The 17,570-nt window shown below is 38.7% G+C and overlaps 1 protein-coding gene across 1 annotated transcript in view; it reads right to left on the minus strand.

Annotated features, from left to right (window-relative positions):
* Window positions 1–13,407: 13,407 nt before the first annotated feature.
* SCIN (scinderin) overlaps window positions 13,408–17,570 on the minus strand; it is an 83,098-nt gene continuing 78,935 nt past the window's right edge. Inside the window, exons 14-16 of the mRNA XM_086695208.1 lie at window positions 17,367–17,444; window positions 15,112–15,172; window positions 13,408–14,230 (exon numbers count right to left, since the gene is read on the minus strand). Of these exons, the coding sequence (XP_086551334.1) occupies window positions 14,103–14,230; window positions 15,112–15,172; window positions 17,367–17,444 (267 nt within the window). The 3' untranslated portion in view covers window positions 13,408–14,102. The remainder of the gene's footprint in view (window positions 14,231–15,111; window positions 15,173–17,366; window positions 17,445–17,570) is intronic.

Raw genomic sequence — 17,570 nt, forward strand, 5'->3', positions numbered from 1 at the left:
TCCACAATACAGTGGCTCAAATATGATAGAATGTTCTTTTTATTTATCCATCTTAAAATAAGCAGATCCAAGTCAAAGTAGACATGATCTGTCATTTACTACTATGGCATCAGTCTCTTGGCCCAGAGTAGGTATTCAAGCTCTCATCACTTTCCGGCTAGTGGTAAAGAGAATAGAAAAATGGAAGACAAAGAACTTCCTTTTTAAGGAATTGACTAGAAACCTGCCCTTAAAACTGAAGGAACTTCTGCTCATTGGCCAGAATTTAGTCAGATGACCACACCTTGCTACTGGGAATGAGAAGACTGTGAACTATGAAGGCAAGTAGGTGAATTTCTATTACTAAAAGGAAAAAGGGAAGAATGGATAAGAGAAATCAAGTAGCAAATACAGATACCACATTAATATGTTTTGTTCCTCCCTTGTTTGTTTGTTTGTTTGTATGACATCACTTTGAGGGAAAAACACACACATATTGAGAAACGATATTTTTTAGCTCCCAAGTTACATACAAAATTATTTCAATGTAGATTTCATATCTTTTGAATATTCAGACTATTTATCAGCACCAAGTCACTATCAATAAAAATATTTTTTATTTTCAATGCATTCTGCTTTTTTTTTATTGTTCTTTGTCCTTCCGGATATTCTCATTTTTTTTCCAGAGCTAGAGAGAAAGCCTCTCTAAACTTCTACCTTCTACCGTCTGAATGTTCAATATAATTGATGTGCTTGTCGGTAGAAGACTATACCTGGTAAACGCAAAAAGTGAGTGAATATGTCACATGTGGAACTTGAGAAACTTAACACATGATCATAAGGGAAGGGTAGGAAAATAAGATAAAAACAGAGAGGGAGGCAAACCATAAGAGACTCTTAAATTTTTTCTTTTAGTGTTTATGTATTTTTGAGACAGAGAGAGACAGAGCATGAGTGGGGGAGGGGCAGAGAGAGAGGGAGACACAAAATAGGAAACAGGCTCTGAGCTGTCAGCACAGAGCCCGACGTGGGGCTCGAACTCACACACCACGAGATCATGAGTTGAGCTTAAGTTGGACATTTAACTGACTGAGCCACCCAGGTGCCCCACAAGTGACTCTTCAATATGGAGAACAAACTGAGGGTTGCTGAAGTCAGTAGGGGAATGGGCTAAATGGGTGATGGGCATTAAGGAGGGCACCTGTTGAGATGAGCACTGGGTGGTATAAGTAGGTGATGAATCACTGGATTCTACTCCCAAAGCCAAGACTACACTGTATGTTAACTAATTTGAGAATAATAACAAAAAAAATTAAGTGAGTGAATACATAAAATGTTTAATAGCATCCCTATAAGAGGTGGATTTTTTCTTCCAAAAAAAGAAGGACTTTTCCCTGCCTTCTGCATAAGTTTTGTTTATTTTATTTTTTTACACCTCAGCTCTGCATATATAACAAATCTTGTCAAGCACAAAGTACTAGTAAATTTTCTGGCATTGAGTTTTATTCACTGTCATCCCACCCGCACCACCATTATTATTTTATTTATTCTACTCAATCTTTGAGCTTCTTCCAACATCCCCTCCTTATCCCCAAGGTTTCCATGGATAGTGAACAATTAATCATGCTTATAAATCCCTTCCGTAGCATATCCACTTTTTGACACATTTGTTTATTTTGGTTTGTTCAGACAGGTTTTCTTATCTTTTCATATTCTGTACATCCAAAGACTGGCCATGCTCTTGTTCATGGTCTCCTTCTCTTGTCATTTGGCCTAGCCTGGTGTGGCAGCTCAATGACCTGATTTCTGGCAGTCATGTTGTATTTTTTCCAAAATCCATGCTCATCAGTGAAGACCATCTTATATATGTGGATTGTAAGGTGAGTAGGCAAGCAAATGCATGCTCAACTGTTGGGCAAACTGAGGTTAAAAAGCAGTTAACTGATTCTGGGGCAGCTGGGTGGCTCAGTCAGTTATGCATCCCACTTAAGCTCAGGTCATGATCTTGTGGTATGTGAGTTGGAGCCCTGTATTGCGTTCTGTGCTGACAGCTCAGAGCCTGGAGCCTGCTTCTGATTCTGTGTCTCCCTCTCTCTGCCCCTCCCCTGATCACACTCTGTGTCTCTCTTTCTCTCTCAAAAATAAATAAACATTAAAATTTTTTTTAAAAAAGCAATTAAGTGATTTAGCTAATACGTCGATCCCAACTAGTAATGATGGAGCCAGGATCCTTCCCAAGGTCGTTGAGCTAAAGGCCCTATCAAGACACCACGTAGTGTTCTTTAGTGTTGTGTTCATATCCTAACCAACTACACTGCTTTCTGACAAAGCAAAACAAGTCCAACACATCAGTAATCTCTCCATTATATTTATATTAGGTGTTATCACAGGGACGTCCAGGAGGGAATCTGGTTCTGCTAAGATTGAGTAGTTACCTTTCTGTGGCGAAAACCATGCCTGGAATGAAACCTTTTGGGTTTCACTTAATGATTATCCTAAAAATCAGCAAGTACTAAATACACTTAAAAAATAAAAACTCATAGAGCTAGACATTTTAGGAGCATAGAATATTTTAGCTGACTATAGGATACCTGTAATCCTTATGAGAAACTAGAACATAATAACTCTGTTTATTCATGTCTTTTCATTAAAAGCTGTGGAATCATTATTCTGTGGCTATTTTGGCCTATACAACATTCTGTCGAGCTTGTGACAGTTTGGTACTGGAATGAAGTGATTTGCACCTATGTGCCATTTGTACAATTCCCTGAGAAATATATTGTGTTGGGCAACAGCCTATTTTCCTAAGGAATATCCTAAAGAAGAGGGTTGTGTGGATTCTATAGGGACAGGTAGACATTATATACATTTTCTGCTTTGAGTAACTGATGACCTCTTGGCGCCTAAAACATGACAAAGGCAAGAATCAAATGCAGCCTTAAATGAGCAGCCGATTCAAGGATTGTAAAACCAGATGTTCTCTGCAGTGCCTTCATAAAGGTTCATGTAAAATAATACTTGACCTGATAAAAACATGACCTTTTTTGAAGTACTTTCATATTCAGAAGTCAAAGTTTCCAATAACGATTCTTCTCATTCAAGCCTGGGTTGAATATTACGCACCATTAGAAGCCTGTTGGCTAACCTCACTGACGACCTGCTGAGAATATTATCATTCTAGCAATGTCTCTACTCTATCTTCAAATACAGGAAGTTCACAGACGTCTGTGCCTGAGAATAGAAAAGTGCCACTCTCAAAAACCAAAGCTCAAAATTATCGTATTAAATTAGATCCTTGGCTGTTCAAAATATTTTGGTTCTGGCTAAACCCAAATAAAATATTGCCCCACTCCCTTGTCTCCGTAATTGTCCCATATTTACTTTTGTCTTCCAAGTAGTGTTACTATAATTGTACACATAATAGCAACTGCCTTATCTAAGACCAGTATGAGCGATTTCTTTCTGCCTCCATTTATAAGATTCTCAGGTTGGAGCAAGAATAGCAACTTTGCAAGAATTAGGAAAGAGATGAAATGCCGAGTAGGTTTCCCCCCAGCTACAATTATATTTATTTTCTATTTCAGAAATGAGGGTCTAAGCTGAAGGCAGAGGTAGAAGAGAGTAGGAAAAATCTATCAGTTTCTCAGCTTTCACTCAATATGCCAACTGACTATTATACTGGTTTCTTTGTATACCTTTCTACCCAGTATGATAGATGGAATAACAAACCCTCAAAGATGACCACATCTTGTCTGGATGTGGCAAAGGGATACAGATGTGATTAAATTAAGGATTTTGAGATGGGGAGATTATCCAGTAGGATCCAATGTAATGGCAAAGTCCTTATAACTGAAGGAAGGAGAAGAGGTAGGAAAAGTCAGAGTCAGAGTAGAAGACATTACTAATGGTCACATAGCAAAGGCCAGCTAGGGAGAGAGAGAGATTTTTGAAGATGCTGCACCGTGAGCTTTGAAGATGGAAGAATGCAGGAGGGTACTAGGAGTTGGAAAAGACAAGGAGAGGGATTCTTCCCCCACAGCCTCCAGAAGAAATGTAACAGTGATGACCCATTTTACGATTCCAAGCTCCAGAACTAGAAGACAATGTATTTGTGTTGTTTTAAGCCACTAAATTTGGGATAACCTGTTACATCAGCAATAGGAAATGAATATACCATGATTCAACAACATCTATTTTAAATATGGAGTATCAAAATTGTAGTGTTGAAAATTTAAGAAACTATACACGTACTTGTATATATTTTAACATCTGCTAAACAATTAAGTCTTAGGGTCTCTATTACATGCTGAGAAGGATGTGGCAAATTTAGTTAATTAATTTGAGGATCTTTGTCCTTTATGTGAAACATCATGTTTTTGTTTGTTTGTTTTTTAAAGCAGCTGTCCTATTGTGTTATAATATCTCATTTTAGCTTATTTCCTTAAAATTTCCCTGTGGTAACACACTATTTTTTTTTTTTTTTTTTCCAATTGAAATGTAGTTGCTCTAGGTTAGGGATTCTCGGCCTTTTGGTCTAGATAATCCTTTGTTGCGAGGGGCTCTCCTGTGCTGTAGGATGGATAGTGACACCCCTGGGTTCAACCCACTAGATGCCAGTAGCACTTGATGTTCCCCAGCTGTGACAACAAAAATGTCAGCAGACATTGCCATGTGTGCCCTGGGGAGCAAATGAGCTCTGTTTGAAAGTCACTGCTTTAGATAATGTACAATTTGGCGATAAGTACCCATTAAGCATCCACTACAACATTCACAAGAATATGGTGATATTATTGGAATATTATCAGAAAGGCACAGGTTGTTGTATGACTAAAGGAGGCTGACATCCTCACTAAAACACTGGCATCATGGACTGCCTTGGATTTCTTCTTGCTTCACTGAGATCTTTCTCTCATCCTCTTTGCTGCTCCTCCCCACCTCTCCCGTCTCTCCGTGATGGAACATCCCGAGACTCAGTTATCATCTCAGATGCCTTCTTTATCTACACTCACACCCTTTGTCATCATGCCCACTCTCAGGTCTTTAAATCTATGCACTGACTCATAGCAAATACACGTCCGGGGCCATGAATTCTCTATTGAACTTGAAGAGCCTACCTGACAACTTTCACTGTCCAGTAGGCTAAGCATCTCAAAAATGAACATGTTCAACTCCGGTTTCCCAAACTTCTCCCCCACAGAGTTTCCCAGCTCAGTAAATGGCAACTCCTGTGAGAGTCAATTTCTCTCATTTTTCTCACACTCACTATCAAATCCATTATCTTCCTATTGGCTTCATATTCTGAACATGTCTGAATCTAGTCCCTCCTCACCACCACCATAGATCATAACCAGATGCTCTTCACGGGTCTCTTAAGATCTGAGACAAATCGTGTCATCCCACCATATTGCATCCAGAGGGAAAATGAAAATACCACAAGTTCTGTATGATTTTGCTTCTACTACCTTTCTGCCTCATCTCTCAGACTTCTCCACCCCCCTCAATCCTCTCTGGCCACACTAGCTTCCCTACAATGCCTTGAACAAGCCAGTTTCTTTTCCCTCTGCATGAAAAACTCTGCCGGATCCACCCAGAGATATGCCCAAGGTGTAAGTCATCAGTCATGGTTCTCCAGGGAAACAAAACCAACAGGAGATGTGTGTGTGTGTGTGTGTATGTGTGTGTGAGTCTGTCTGTGTGTGAAATGGGAATTACTTTTTTTTTAATACTTTTTTTTTAACGTTTATTCATTTTTGAGAGACAGAGACAGAGTGCAAGTGGGGAAGGGGCAGAGAGAGAGGGAGACACAGAATTTGAAGCAGGCTCCACGCTCTGAGCTGTCAGCACAGAGCCCGACGCGGGGCTCAAACCCACAGCTGAACCCGAGCTGAAGTCGGCCGCTCAACCGACTGAGCCACCCAGGCGCCTCAAATGAGAATTACTTGTAAGAAATTTGCTTACATGATTATGAAGACTGAGAAGTTCCACAATATGCTGTCTACAACCTGGGGACGCAGGAAAGCAGGTGGTATAAATTCTAATCTGAGTACAAAGTCCTGAGAATTGAGAGAGTTGATGGTATAAATCACAGTCCTGGGATGAAAAACTGCTATCTGAGTTCAAAAAGTTAAAAAGAGCCGATTCAACCTTCCACCACCATCTTGTTCTATTCAGGCCCTCCACAGAATGAATGATGCCCACCCATATTGGAGAAGGCCACTTGCTTTACTCAGTCTCCCAGTTCAAATGCTAATCTCTTTGAGAAACTCCACTACAGACACACCCAGAAACAATCTTTAACCAGATATCTGGGCAACCCATGGCCAGGTCAAGGTGACACATAAAATTAACCATCAGAGGATTATATCTTCACTTCCTTCTGTTCTCTGATGAAATGTCACCTTAGAGAGGGCTTTCCTATCCACTCTATCTAAAATAGAATTCCTCATCTCACAGATGCTATCCCTCTTTCTAGTCTTCTTCTTCTTTATAACACTTGTTGCTATACAACAGAATACATATTGAGTTTTGCTTCTTTTCTCTTTCTGCCTACTAAAATGTAGCTCCATTGAGGGCAGGGCATCCTTAACTATCTGCTCTCTGCTGTATCACCAGTTTATACACACACACACACACACACACACACACACACACACACACACCAGGATATACACACCAGTATAGGCTGGCATATAGCAAATATATCATAAAATCAATATATGATTGCACTCTGTTGAAGCTCAAATTTAGAAGATAGTATAAAATATTTTTAGACTGAGAACACAGCCACATTTGACCTGCCTAGAAGCACTATTCTTTTTCAATCTAAAATAAAAGTAAATACGAATGTTTCTCAGTGTTTTCACAAACTAGCCAAGACTATTAACATGGAGAAAGAGTGCCCTCTACTGTGCTGTTTAGATGTACACAGTTCTGAAGGTTTTTTTAAAGATGACTTAATTTTGGTTTTAATCAGACAGAACATTGTTTTAATGAATTTGAAGAGATTTCCAAATAGAAAATTTCCATTCTTATAGCTTTAAAGTGAAAATCTCTTTCTGGAATAAATGGAGTAAGTAAATCTTACACGTTGGAATGTAGATTTATTATAATGGAATTTTCACTGCCTCAAATTCGATTTGAGGCTAGAGTAGGACATGGACAGAATTTTTAAGTCAAAAGGATGTTTGCCAGTAAAAAATACTGTGACTGAAAGATAAATAATTATAGTTTTTGAGAGCTGTATTCCATTCGCAGAAGGCGCTAGTAGGTCTCTAATTGTGCTGCATATTATAGTTACCTGGGAGCATTTAAAAATTATTAATGTCCAGATCACTTTCACCAGGAGCACTTCTTTTTCAACCTTTGAGCCTTCTAGTTCTTTCTCATATCTTACTGAAGTGGTTCTCCGAGGAGGAACAATTTTGCTTCTCGGTGTCCCCAGGGACATTTGGAACTATCTGGAGGCATTTTCAGTAGAGGTAGAGGAGAGCACTACTGGTATCTGGTAAGCAGAGATGCTACTAAACATCCTGTAAAGCACAGGACAGCGCCCCCCCCCCCCCCCCCCGCCTCCCCGTCCCCAAGCAAAGAATTATCAAAATGTCAATAGTGCCAAGGTTTAGAAACCCTGCCTTATGAGGCTGCTTATAACCTCCAGTAAAATAAGGGATAGAAATGCTGAGAACAAACAACTGTATCTTGTTCTAGATCTTAGTGGGAAATATTTGGTTTTCCTTTCTTAAATAGGATCTAAATTTTTTTGCAGATACCCTTTTCAAAATTGAGGAACTTCCATTCTATTCCTAGTTTGTATTATGAATGGTTATTGAATTTTATTAAATGCTTTTCTGCATCTATTCAGATTTTCTTATGGTTTTTCCTTTCAATTCTGATACTACGGAGAATTCTTAACTAATTTTTAAGCATTAAAATGGATTCCATGGATAAACTCCTTTGAGTTTTACATATTGTTGGATTCAATTTGATCTATCTTAAAGGTTTTCATATCTGTGTTTTGAGAAATACTGGTATGTAGTTTTTCTTTCTTTATGATCTGTTTCTTTTTGATATCGGGGTAATACTGGCCTTATAAATGAATCAGGAAATGTCTTATTATTTTAATCATCATCTTCTATTATCTGGAAGAGTTCATATAGAACTGATCTTATTACTTTCTTAAATGAAAGAAATCACCAGTGAAGTTCAGTTAGGCCTACATTTTTCTCTGCTAGAAGGTGCAACTAAGAATTCAATTACTCTGGTATACGTACACATTGCTATTTATGTGGCTCCACTCCTTGAGTTAGCTTTACTAGTTTCTGTCTCCTAAGGAATGTGCCTGGTCATCAATGTCAAATTTACAAGCATAAAATTATGTTTCTTATTTTCTTTTTAGTGTCCAAAGGTCCTGTGGCAATACCCCTCGTTTTCCCCTGATATTAGTAATTTATATATTTTTCCCTTTTTCTGTGTTAGTCTGTATTCATCATTCCCTTCTCCCTGCTTTCTTTGGATTTAGTCTGCTCTTCTTCTGGTTTCTTAAGGCAGAAGCTTACATCACTGACTCAAGGCCTTTCTATTTCTCTAATGTTAACATTTAATGCCATGTTTCTTTTTAAATACTGAGTCAGCCATATCCTACACCTTTTGATAGGTAGCATTTCAATTTTCACTGAGATAAAAATATTCCCTCATTTCTCTTGTGATTTCCTTTATCCAAGTATTTGGAGACTAGGCAGATATTTCCCTGTCGTTAATATCTAGTTTAATTCCACTGTGGTTAGAGAACATAGTTTATATGATTTTTCAATACCTTAAATTTGTGGAAATTTGTCTTCTGGCCCAGAAGGTATTATTTTCTCTCTTGGTGAATATTTTAAATGCCCTTAAAAAGCATAGAGTTATGTTGCTATTACTGGTGGAGTATTCAGTATATATCAGTGAGATTAAATTAGTTGAGAATGTTGTTTGAGACCCCTGTATCCTTACTGATTTTCTTCTCTTCTACCAGCTACTGAGAGATGATTTCCCTATTACGATGGAACTCTGTGTTTGCTTCACTATTTTCATAGTTTCATTTACACTTTAACTTCTGAACCACACGAAGTTGATCTAGGCACATACAGTAAAATGTGGATCCAACCTCCCCTTTTTCTTCTCCCAGCACCAAAGCAGTTCATCATTAATATTTTTGGTAGTAGGGTAAGGATGGTATTTAAGAGAGAAAATTATTTTAGAGAATTTGTAAAATATATAGCATACTTTAAAAAATCTAATGTAAGCCTTTAAAACTAAAGAGAAGAAATCATAGTGGAAAAAAAAGTAAGATAGAGCAAGAAAAAGTTTCAAACATACACTTTTTGAAGTACGACATATGTATCCTCTCTCCCTCTCTCTCTCTCTCTATATATATATATATATAATAAATACTATTATTCTTTCCTTTATTTTGAACTGGAATTCCATCTCTGTGAATAACCTGTACAATACAGAAGTTATTTTGCTGAGGGTTGATGGGGGTGGGGAGAGGGGAAAGTGGGTGATGGGCATGGAGGAGGGCACTTGTTGGGATGAGCACTAGATGTTGTATGGAAACCAATTTGACAATAAATTATATTTAAAAAAAAGAAATGGACAAAAAAAAAGTTTTTTTAAGCCGATTCTCTAATGGTCTTGCAAAATAAAACAAATACTAACAAAAAACAATAGTTGATTTTCTATAGGTTCCTTGTTTCCTTTGTCTTTTGCTCAGTTAATACCACAATCTGAATTCTTATTTAAAACTGCTGAGAGGGGCACTTGGGTGGCTCACTCGGTTGAGTGTCCAACTCTTGATTTTAGCTCAGGTCATGATCTCGTGGTTGGTGAGTTTGAGCCCTGCATTAGGTTCTACACTGACAGTGTGAAGCCTCCTTGGAATTCTTTCTGTCTCTCTCCTCTCTCCTCTCTCTCTCTCTCAGTCTCTCTCTCTCCCTGTCTCTCTGCCCCTCCCCCAGCTCACATGCACGTGTGTGTGCTCTCTCAAAATAAACAAATAAACTTTAAACAAAAATAAAAAGTAAATAAATAAAATTCCTAAGATAGGCTACTTCTGGCTAGAATACTTATTTCTGGTTAGCACTTTGTTTTACTGCATTCACTAAATTTTGTTTTCTAGTCACATATTTCATACAAAAATGTGTGTGCTATAATATTTGATGCAAAGAAAGGTCTATAAAAGCACTAGTATCTGAGGGGTGCCTGGGTGGCTCAGTTAGTTAAGCATCTGACCTCAGCTCAGGTCATGATCTCAGGGTTTGTCAGTTCAAGCCCCACTTCAGGCTCTGTGCTGACAGCTTGGAGCCTGCAGCCTGTTTCTGATTCTGTGTTTCCCTCTCTCTCTGCCCCTCCCCCACTTGGGTTCTGTCCCTCTGTCTCTCAAAAATGAATAAATGTAAAAAAAAGTTTTTTTTTAAAGCACTAGTAGCTGAGGAGTAACTTATATTTGTTTTGGTTTTTCATCCCAAAAATCTTTAAGGAAATTCAAAGAGAAGAAAGAAATCTAAGATTCATATTAAAAATTAATAATAAGTGGGGTGCCTGGGTGGCTCAACCGGTTAAGCGTCTGACTTCGGCTCAGGTCATGATCTCACAGTTCGTGGGTTGGAGCCCCGCATGGGGCTCTGTGCTGACAGCTCAGAGCCTGGAACCTGCTTCGGATTCTGTGTCTCCCTCTCTCTGTCCTTCCCCTGCTTGTACTGTGTCTCTCAAAAAAATGAATGTTAAAAAAATTTTTTTAAACAAAAAAATAAAAATAAAAAAATTAATAATAAGCAATAGTTCAAGAGATGCAGAAAATTATGAAACTTTTATAGCTATCAATTTAGGCTATATACAACTGTATTTTAAAGCCAGAAGACTAATTTCTATAGGGCTTTACACATAATTGGAGTTTTAAGACTACACAGCACCATAGATTGAGGACCCTTTTATAATCCACCAATCATCTTTTTACAGGTGGACAGGTTCCCCTCCCCTCATAATGACTTTACATGATTTGCAGGTGTTTGTTCAAGCCATATCAGCTTTGGGTATGAAGCTTAAAAAAAACAACTCCCTAGCTCAGTCTTTCCAGGTAATTTTTACAAATCCTCTTTTTCCTATCTCGCCACCAGGTGCCCTTCCCTTTACTAAATGTAGAGCTTATAAATCCTGATGTAGCAGCTGTAGTTGCTGGTAATTTCTGTGGCCGCCTCCAGTGTTTTAGCTGGGCACGCTGCTCAATGGATCTAACCTCCCCATAGGGCTTGTGCTGATGACGTGTGGCTGTCTCCTTAGGTGTCACCCTCTGTGCCTCGGGTACGTGGGTTTAGGATTTAGGAAAGCAATGTTTTCACAGCTCAGGCTTAAAACAGCAGTTCTGCTTAAGATGTATTTGTTCTAGTCCAGTGTTGAAAGGAGAGAACCCTGAGGGCTCTCCCTGCTTCTTTAGAACCCAGGCATGAGACAATGCTCCCAGCTCTGCACCTGTGCACTTGGAATTCCTTGTCCCTGGGTGTGACCCCAAGATTCATCCCTCCCCCTGTGTATTCCATGTTTGAATATCATCTACTTCACAGGGACTTCCGGAACCACCCTATTAAAATTGCACTCTTCCCCCCTCTCACCTAAGATCTCCTGTCCTCCTTCCCTATACATCTTCCCTCCACAGAATTTATATTCTAATATATTTTATAATATACAGTGGCCTCAACCTAGCCACAGGGAATATTCCAAGATCCCCGGTGGATGCCTGAAACTATGGTTAGTACAGAACCCTATATATACTGTTTTTTTCCTATACGTACATAGCTCTGATAAATTTTAATTTATAAATTAGTTCTTGCAAGAGCATACCAACAATAACAGTATAATAGAACAATTATAACAAGATACTGTAATAGAAGTTATGTGAATATGGGCTTTCTTTCCCTCTCTCAAAATACTTTAATGCACTGTACTCACCCTTCATCCTGTGGTGATGTGAGATGATGAAATGCCTACGTGATGCAGTGAAGTGAAGTAAAAGGTGTAGCCACTGCGTCGTAGCGTTGGGCTACTATTGACCTCCCGCGTATGCACCAGAAGGAGAATCAGCTGCTTCCTGACCACAGCTGACCTCAGTTAACTGAAACCATGGAAAGCAAGACTGAGCCTAAGTGGGGACTCTGTATCTACTTGTTTTTGTTAGCTTCTTCCCTGGAATATAAACTCTGTGACAGTTTGGACTTTGTTTCATTCATGTAGATCCAAAGTGCCTAGAATAGTGCCTGACACCAAATAGATGCCTAATAAAATTACGTGCTGAATGAAGGAACAGTGCCTGGAAGCCTGGCTTCTCACTGCTTCCTTAGCACTCGCACAAGCTGCAGGTCCCCACAAGACTATTTACTTTTCAGCCATAATGGTACTGGGCTCACTTCTCCACGCCAACCCACACCAGGACTCAGTCTGAAATGCGCACGCCATTCATTCCGCACAGAGAGAGTGTGAGAATTTCTTAGATCACTCCTTGGCTCTGATTCCCCTTTCCATGGAAATGTAGCTTCTGCTCCTCAATGAGCCACCTTCTGGCCTACTTCCAAAGTTGGCTTCTACTTTATTGGATCTCCACCTTCTACCCCAACTCCTTTTTTGGGGGTCTGTTAAATGATTTAAACAAGGAGGCCATTAGACTGATGTGGCTCTAATGCTGTGGAGACCTATGTAAGCAAACCCAAATTCAAGCCTGTAAATGCCTCAAGGTTACAAAATCAAAACCTGAGGACAACCAATCACAAACAGCCAACTGGACTTTAAGCCTAACCAGTCAGTAATATCCTTACTTTGCTTTACTCTTTCTCTATAAAAGTCTCTCCCTGAGTTCCTTCTGGTAGAGTGCTCCTAACTGCTTCTAGTCTGGCACTGCCCAATCTGGATGGATTTTTTGCTCAAATAAACTCTTGAAATGTTTAATATGCCTCAATTTATCTTTTAACAGGGCCCAGGTTTCAGATGCACAATATATTTAAAATCTTTTTTAATTATGTAACTTTAGAAAGGTTGTTTAATTTTGACCACTTAATGAGAATGAATAAGAAATATTAAATTTGAGGAGTGCCTGGGTGGCTGAGTCAGTTAAGTGTCTGACTTCGGTTTAGGTCATGATCTCATGATTTGTGAATTTGAGCCCCGTGTTGGGCTCTGTGCAGACAGCTCAGAGCGTGGAGCCTGCTTTGGATTCTGTGTCCCGCTCTCTCTCTGCCCCTCCCTGCTTTGTCTCTCTCTCTCTCTCAAAAATAAATAAACATTAAAAAAATTTTTTAAGAGAAAGATTAATTTGTATTTATTTGTGAATAAAAGTATTTAACCTTAAAACTAATTGTGTAATTAATTTACATGTCATATTTGAATAAAATGTCACAACAAAAAACCCTTTCAAAAAGAGGTTATTTTAATGATGAAAGACAGCATGAATGAATTTTTTTGTACATAGCCTTTGTGGTATTAAACAAGCACTGTCAAATACGTATATCTAGGTAGACTATTTTGTCATGAAAAAGCTGTGATTTCAAAGTTTTTTAAAAAGGCAAACATGGTAAAGTTACTCTTAGGAAATGACACTTGGGAGTTAATGGTGTCAGAGTCATATTGGCTGAAGAAGCAAAATAACAACAAACTTTTAAACCCCCCCTTAACATCAACCTCACCACAAATATACTATCCTTTTGAACACAACACATAGGAGAATAGCCTCAAAGGCATTACGGCTTACTTCTCTGGCATATTAAAGAAAAAGTTTGGCTAATGACTCCTGATTTATAAAATTCCCTGATAAACTCCCCTAGATTATGCACAGATTTCATATAAAAAGATATAAATCCCAGTTTCCAGCAGAGCTACTCTTGGTCCATAACAAAAATTTACTTTAGGTTATTTTAAAATACTAACATAAGAAAATTCTAGTTAAAAAGAATTTCAAACCAATATTAGGCACAAAAACAATAGCCAAACGGCTGAAGTTAACTTTCTAAAGTACAACAAACAACAAAAACCTTCCTTCCCCCAAAACAGCAATGGGACAGTTGCGCCATAATATTTGTTTGGTTTTTCCTACAAAAACCAGTTTACCACCGGTGGGAATCCCAGCCCAGGAACCAGCCCGTGAATGTGGGTGGTTCATGGCCCTGTTTTACGATGACAATTGGTGTCCTCTTGTCTCTTCCAGAAGGGTCTGTCTCAAGGTACATTTTGGCTATAAAGAATTGCAGAGACATACACATTCGGTTAGTTTTGATTAACCTAAAATAACGACAGAATGAAAAGTCTTCCAATTAAAGTAATGGATCAACTGCTCATTGCCCCAAAGTAGCCAGATACTGTTCCACATGAACAATTCCTTATTGATTTCTCTCAACTGCTATGGATTGCACATGAGCGTCTCATGACTGCCTAAAAATAAACCAAACTTTAAAGAATAATCCTTACGGCATAATTATTCTTATACTTTTCAATAATAAACAGCAGCTGTGCCTGAAAGAACAGCATTACTCAAAAGGAGTTTTAAAAGATCTAGGTTATCACAGTTATAGAGGTTTCAATAGTAGTTCGGTGAATTTAAATAATAATAATAAAATATTATTTCAGTGAATTTAAATTTTTCAGCACAAATTGATGTAACCATATTCTACATTAGGTAACAAAACCTATTTTTCTCATTCTGAAATTCTTCAGTTTAAAAAATTTCCATTACTCTTTAGTTGTGAAAGTGAAAGCTTATTAGAGTCTCCTCAGTTTGAATGTGTAGTTTTGAAAACTGTGCTGAGGGCGCCTGGGTGGCGCAGTCGGTTAAGCGTCCGACTTCAGCCAGGTCACGATCTCGTGGTCCGTGAGTTCGAGCCCCGCGTCAGGCTCTGGGCTGATGGCTCGGAGCCTGGAGCCTGTTTCCGATTCTGTGTCTCCCTCTCTCTCTCTGCCCCTCCCCCGTTCATGCTCTGTCTCTCTCTGTCCCAAAAATAAATAAACGTTGAAAAAAAAAAAAAACTTTAAAAAAAAAAAGAAAACTGTGCTGAGAAGAGCAGTCAGGGACTTAGTCATAACCATTCGGGGTAACAGCCTCCATGGGATCTCACTTACCAGACTTCAGAGATTCTGTTCTCTCGACTTCATTGGCATCTTTGCCAACCCAAATAAAAATCTGAAAGACGGAACAATAATCATATGTAGTGTTTGGGGAGTACTCATTCGGCGCAAGCCCTCAGGCAAGTGCTTCTCACACACCATTCATTTATACTCTTCACCACAAGCCCCGGAGTTAAGGATGTGGACAAGGAGGTGAAGAGAAGTTACACCACTTTCCCAGTGTTTTCCGTATTAGGAGACACCTAAATGGAGAGCCAGCCAGTTTGACTCCAGATTTCACATCCTGATATTCTGTGTTTACGTAGTATTTTCTAGTTTATAGACCTTCTCAAAACAACATATTGGCCATCTCTGTACCCACTCCTGGAGAATGTAAGGCAGCCATTATCTCCATTTTAGTATTATCCGGGGAGGACCAGGCTTAGTTTGTTTGTGGGGACCTCAGACTCCCTTTAGGAATAGTTGACTTAAGCCTATAGTTTTCACCTATAAAACCGTATCCTGTAACACTTTGGTAAAAGTGCTATAATGTTTAGTATTTAAATACTGAGGGTTTTTTTTTAACTGATGTAATTATATATTCCGTACATATTCTTCTTGTCAAATGTGTAGGTTGGGAACTTCAGTGCTGAAGCATTCTCTTGAATTACTTTATACTTAAATCACTTTAGAATAACTTGTTGGCAGAGAAATGTTGGTCAAATTAGTTTTGGTTGTATTCTAATTCATACTGAAAGTACTGAAACATATGCTTGCAGGGCACAGAACAAACCATGACATCATGGTAATATAAATGAAAAAGGTGATTAAAAAAATAAAATGTAGTAAGGGAAATATTCTAAAGTATCCATGACTATAGAATTGACTACAAATGGAGAGAATTAAATTCTTCTGAATAAGGAAATGTCATTCTCATTTTAATTCTTTTTTTTTCCAACATTTATTTATTTTTGGGACAGAGAGAGACAGAGCACGAACGGGCGAGGGGCAGAGAGAGAGGGAGACACAGAATCGGAAACAGGCTCCAGGCTCTGAGCCATCAGCCCAGAGCCCGACGCGGGGCTCGAACTCACGGACCGCGAGATCGTGACCTGGCTGAAGTCGGACGCTTAACCGACTACGCCACCCAGGCGCCCCTCATTTTAATTCTTAATACACAAAGGTGTTTTGACATGCGGTTTTAAATGTCGTATCTAGAGCAACCTGGGTGGTTCAGTCGGTTAAACGTCCAACTTTGGCTCAGGTCACAATCTCGCAGTTTATGAGTGCAAGCCCCATGTCGGGCTCTGTGCTGACAGCTCAAAGCCTGGAGCCTACTTCAGATTCTGTGTCTCCCTCTCCCTCTCTGTCCCTCCCCCTCTCATGGTCTGTCTCTGTCTCTCAAAACTAAATACACATTAACAAAAAAATTTAAAAAAATAAATTTCATATCTATAAATAAGTGATCCATTCACCTGGGGAGAATCTGTAGTTAGGTGCCAAATTCAAATATGATTATTTCTAGACCAAGAAGCTAAGGTGTAAAATAAACAAATGGCTTTAGCAATTAAGAACAGATCTGAACATAACAATTAGCAGGGTTCACTCTAAGACTAGGCCTAATTCAGATGCGGGTTTCAGAATTGCTGTATACACTTTAATTCCTAATATATTTATTTTTCCCTTTCAGTATTTAATCAGTTTACATAAAGGTTTAAAAAAAACCCCACAAAACCCAACTCTCAGATATGGCATGCCAAATCCCCATTCGTTGTCTCCCAAACAAAGATATATATAACAATAATGTATTTTACTGTGTAGATTCAAAACTATCCTGCATCTGTTTCTTCCCCAGGGGAAAGGTCCCCTATGACTTCATGTCAGATTTCAAGAAAACTTCTGAATCTCTCAGTCTTCCTCTTGGCATTGCACCTCCAAGGCATTGTACCCACTAATGCATTTATTAGTTAAATGAAGAGATGAATGCATGAATAAGTTAGGAGTGAAATGAAAAATAGTAGTGGGTTTTTTTTTTTTTCTTTTCCTAAAACTATACAGCCACAGATGGTAGCCATAGAATTATTTCCACATTAGGAAATAAATTTCCTACAAGCACCAGTTTTACCTTTTGCCAGACTGTGTTGGGTCTTTTTCAAACACAGCCTAAATCCATAGGTCCATTTATTATTAGACTTGCCATTTTTCAAAGCTGGTTTTGTGAGTTCCCAGCTATAAGCACACTCTCTTCTTACCATCAAATATAGTTTTACCTGTTCCCAAGCATCCAGTAACATGACATCATCTTCTGCCAAATCATCCTGGGTAAACTCTCCTGGAACTTCTTCAATCTGAAATGTATGAAGAAACTTTATGATCCAACAGTAGAGCAGTAATTTTTCTAATATATAGGATATGAATGTATTGTATTCTTTTGGAGCAGCACAGAAATAAAGTTTGCTAGTTATTTTTTTTGT

The sequence above is a fragment of the Puma concolor genome, chromosome A2 (genome assembly GCF_028749965.1).
Source record: "Puma concolor isolate L17-30 chromosome A2, mPumCon1.1.hap2, whole genome shotgun sequence".
NCBI lineage: Eukaryota > Metazoa > Chordata > Mammalia > Carnivora > Felidae > Puma > Puma concolor.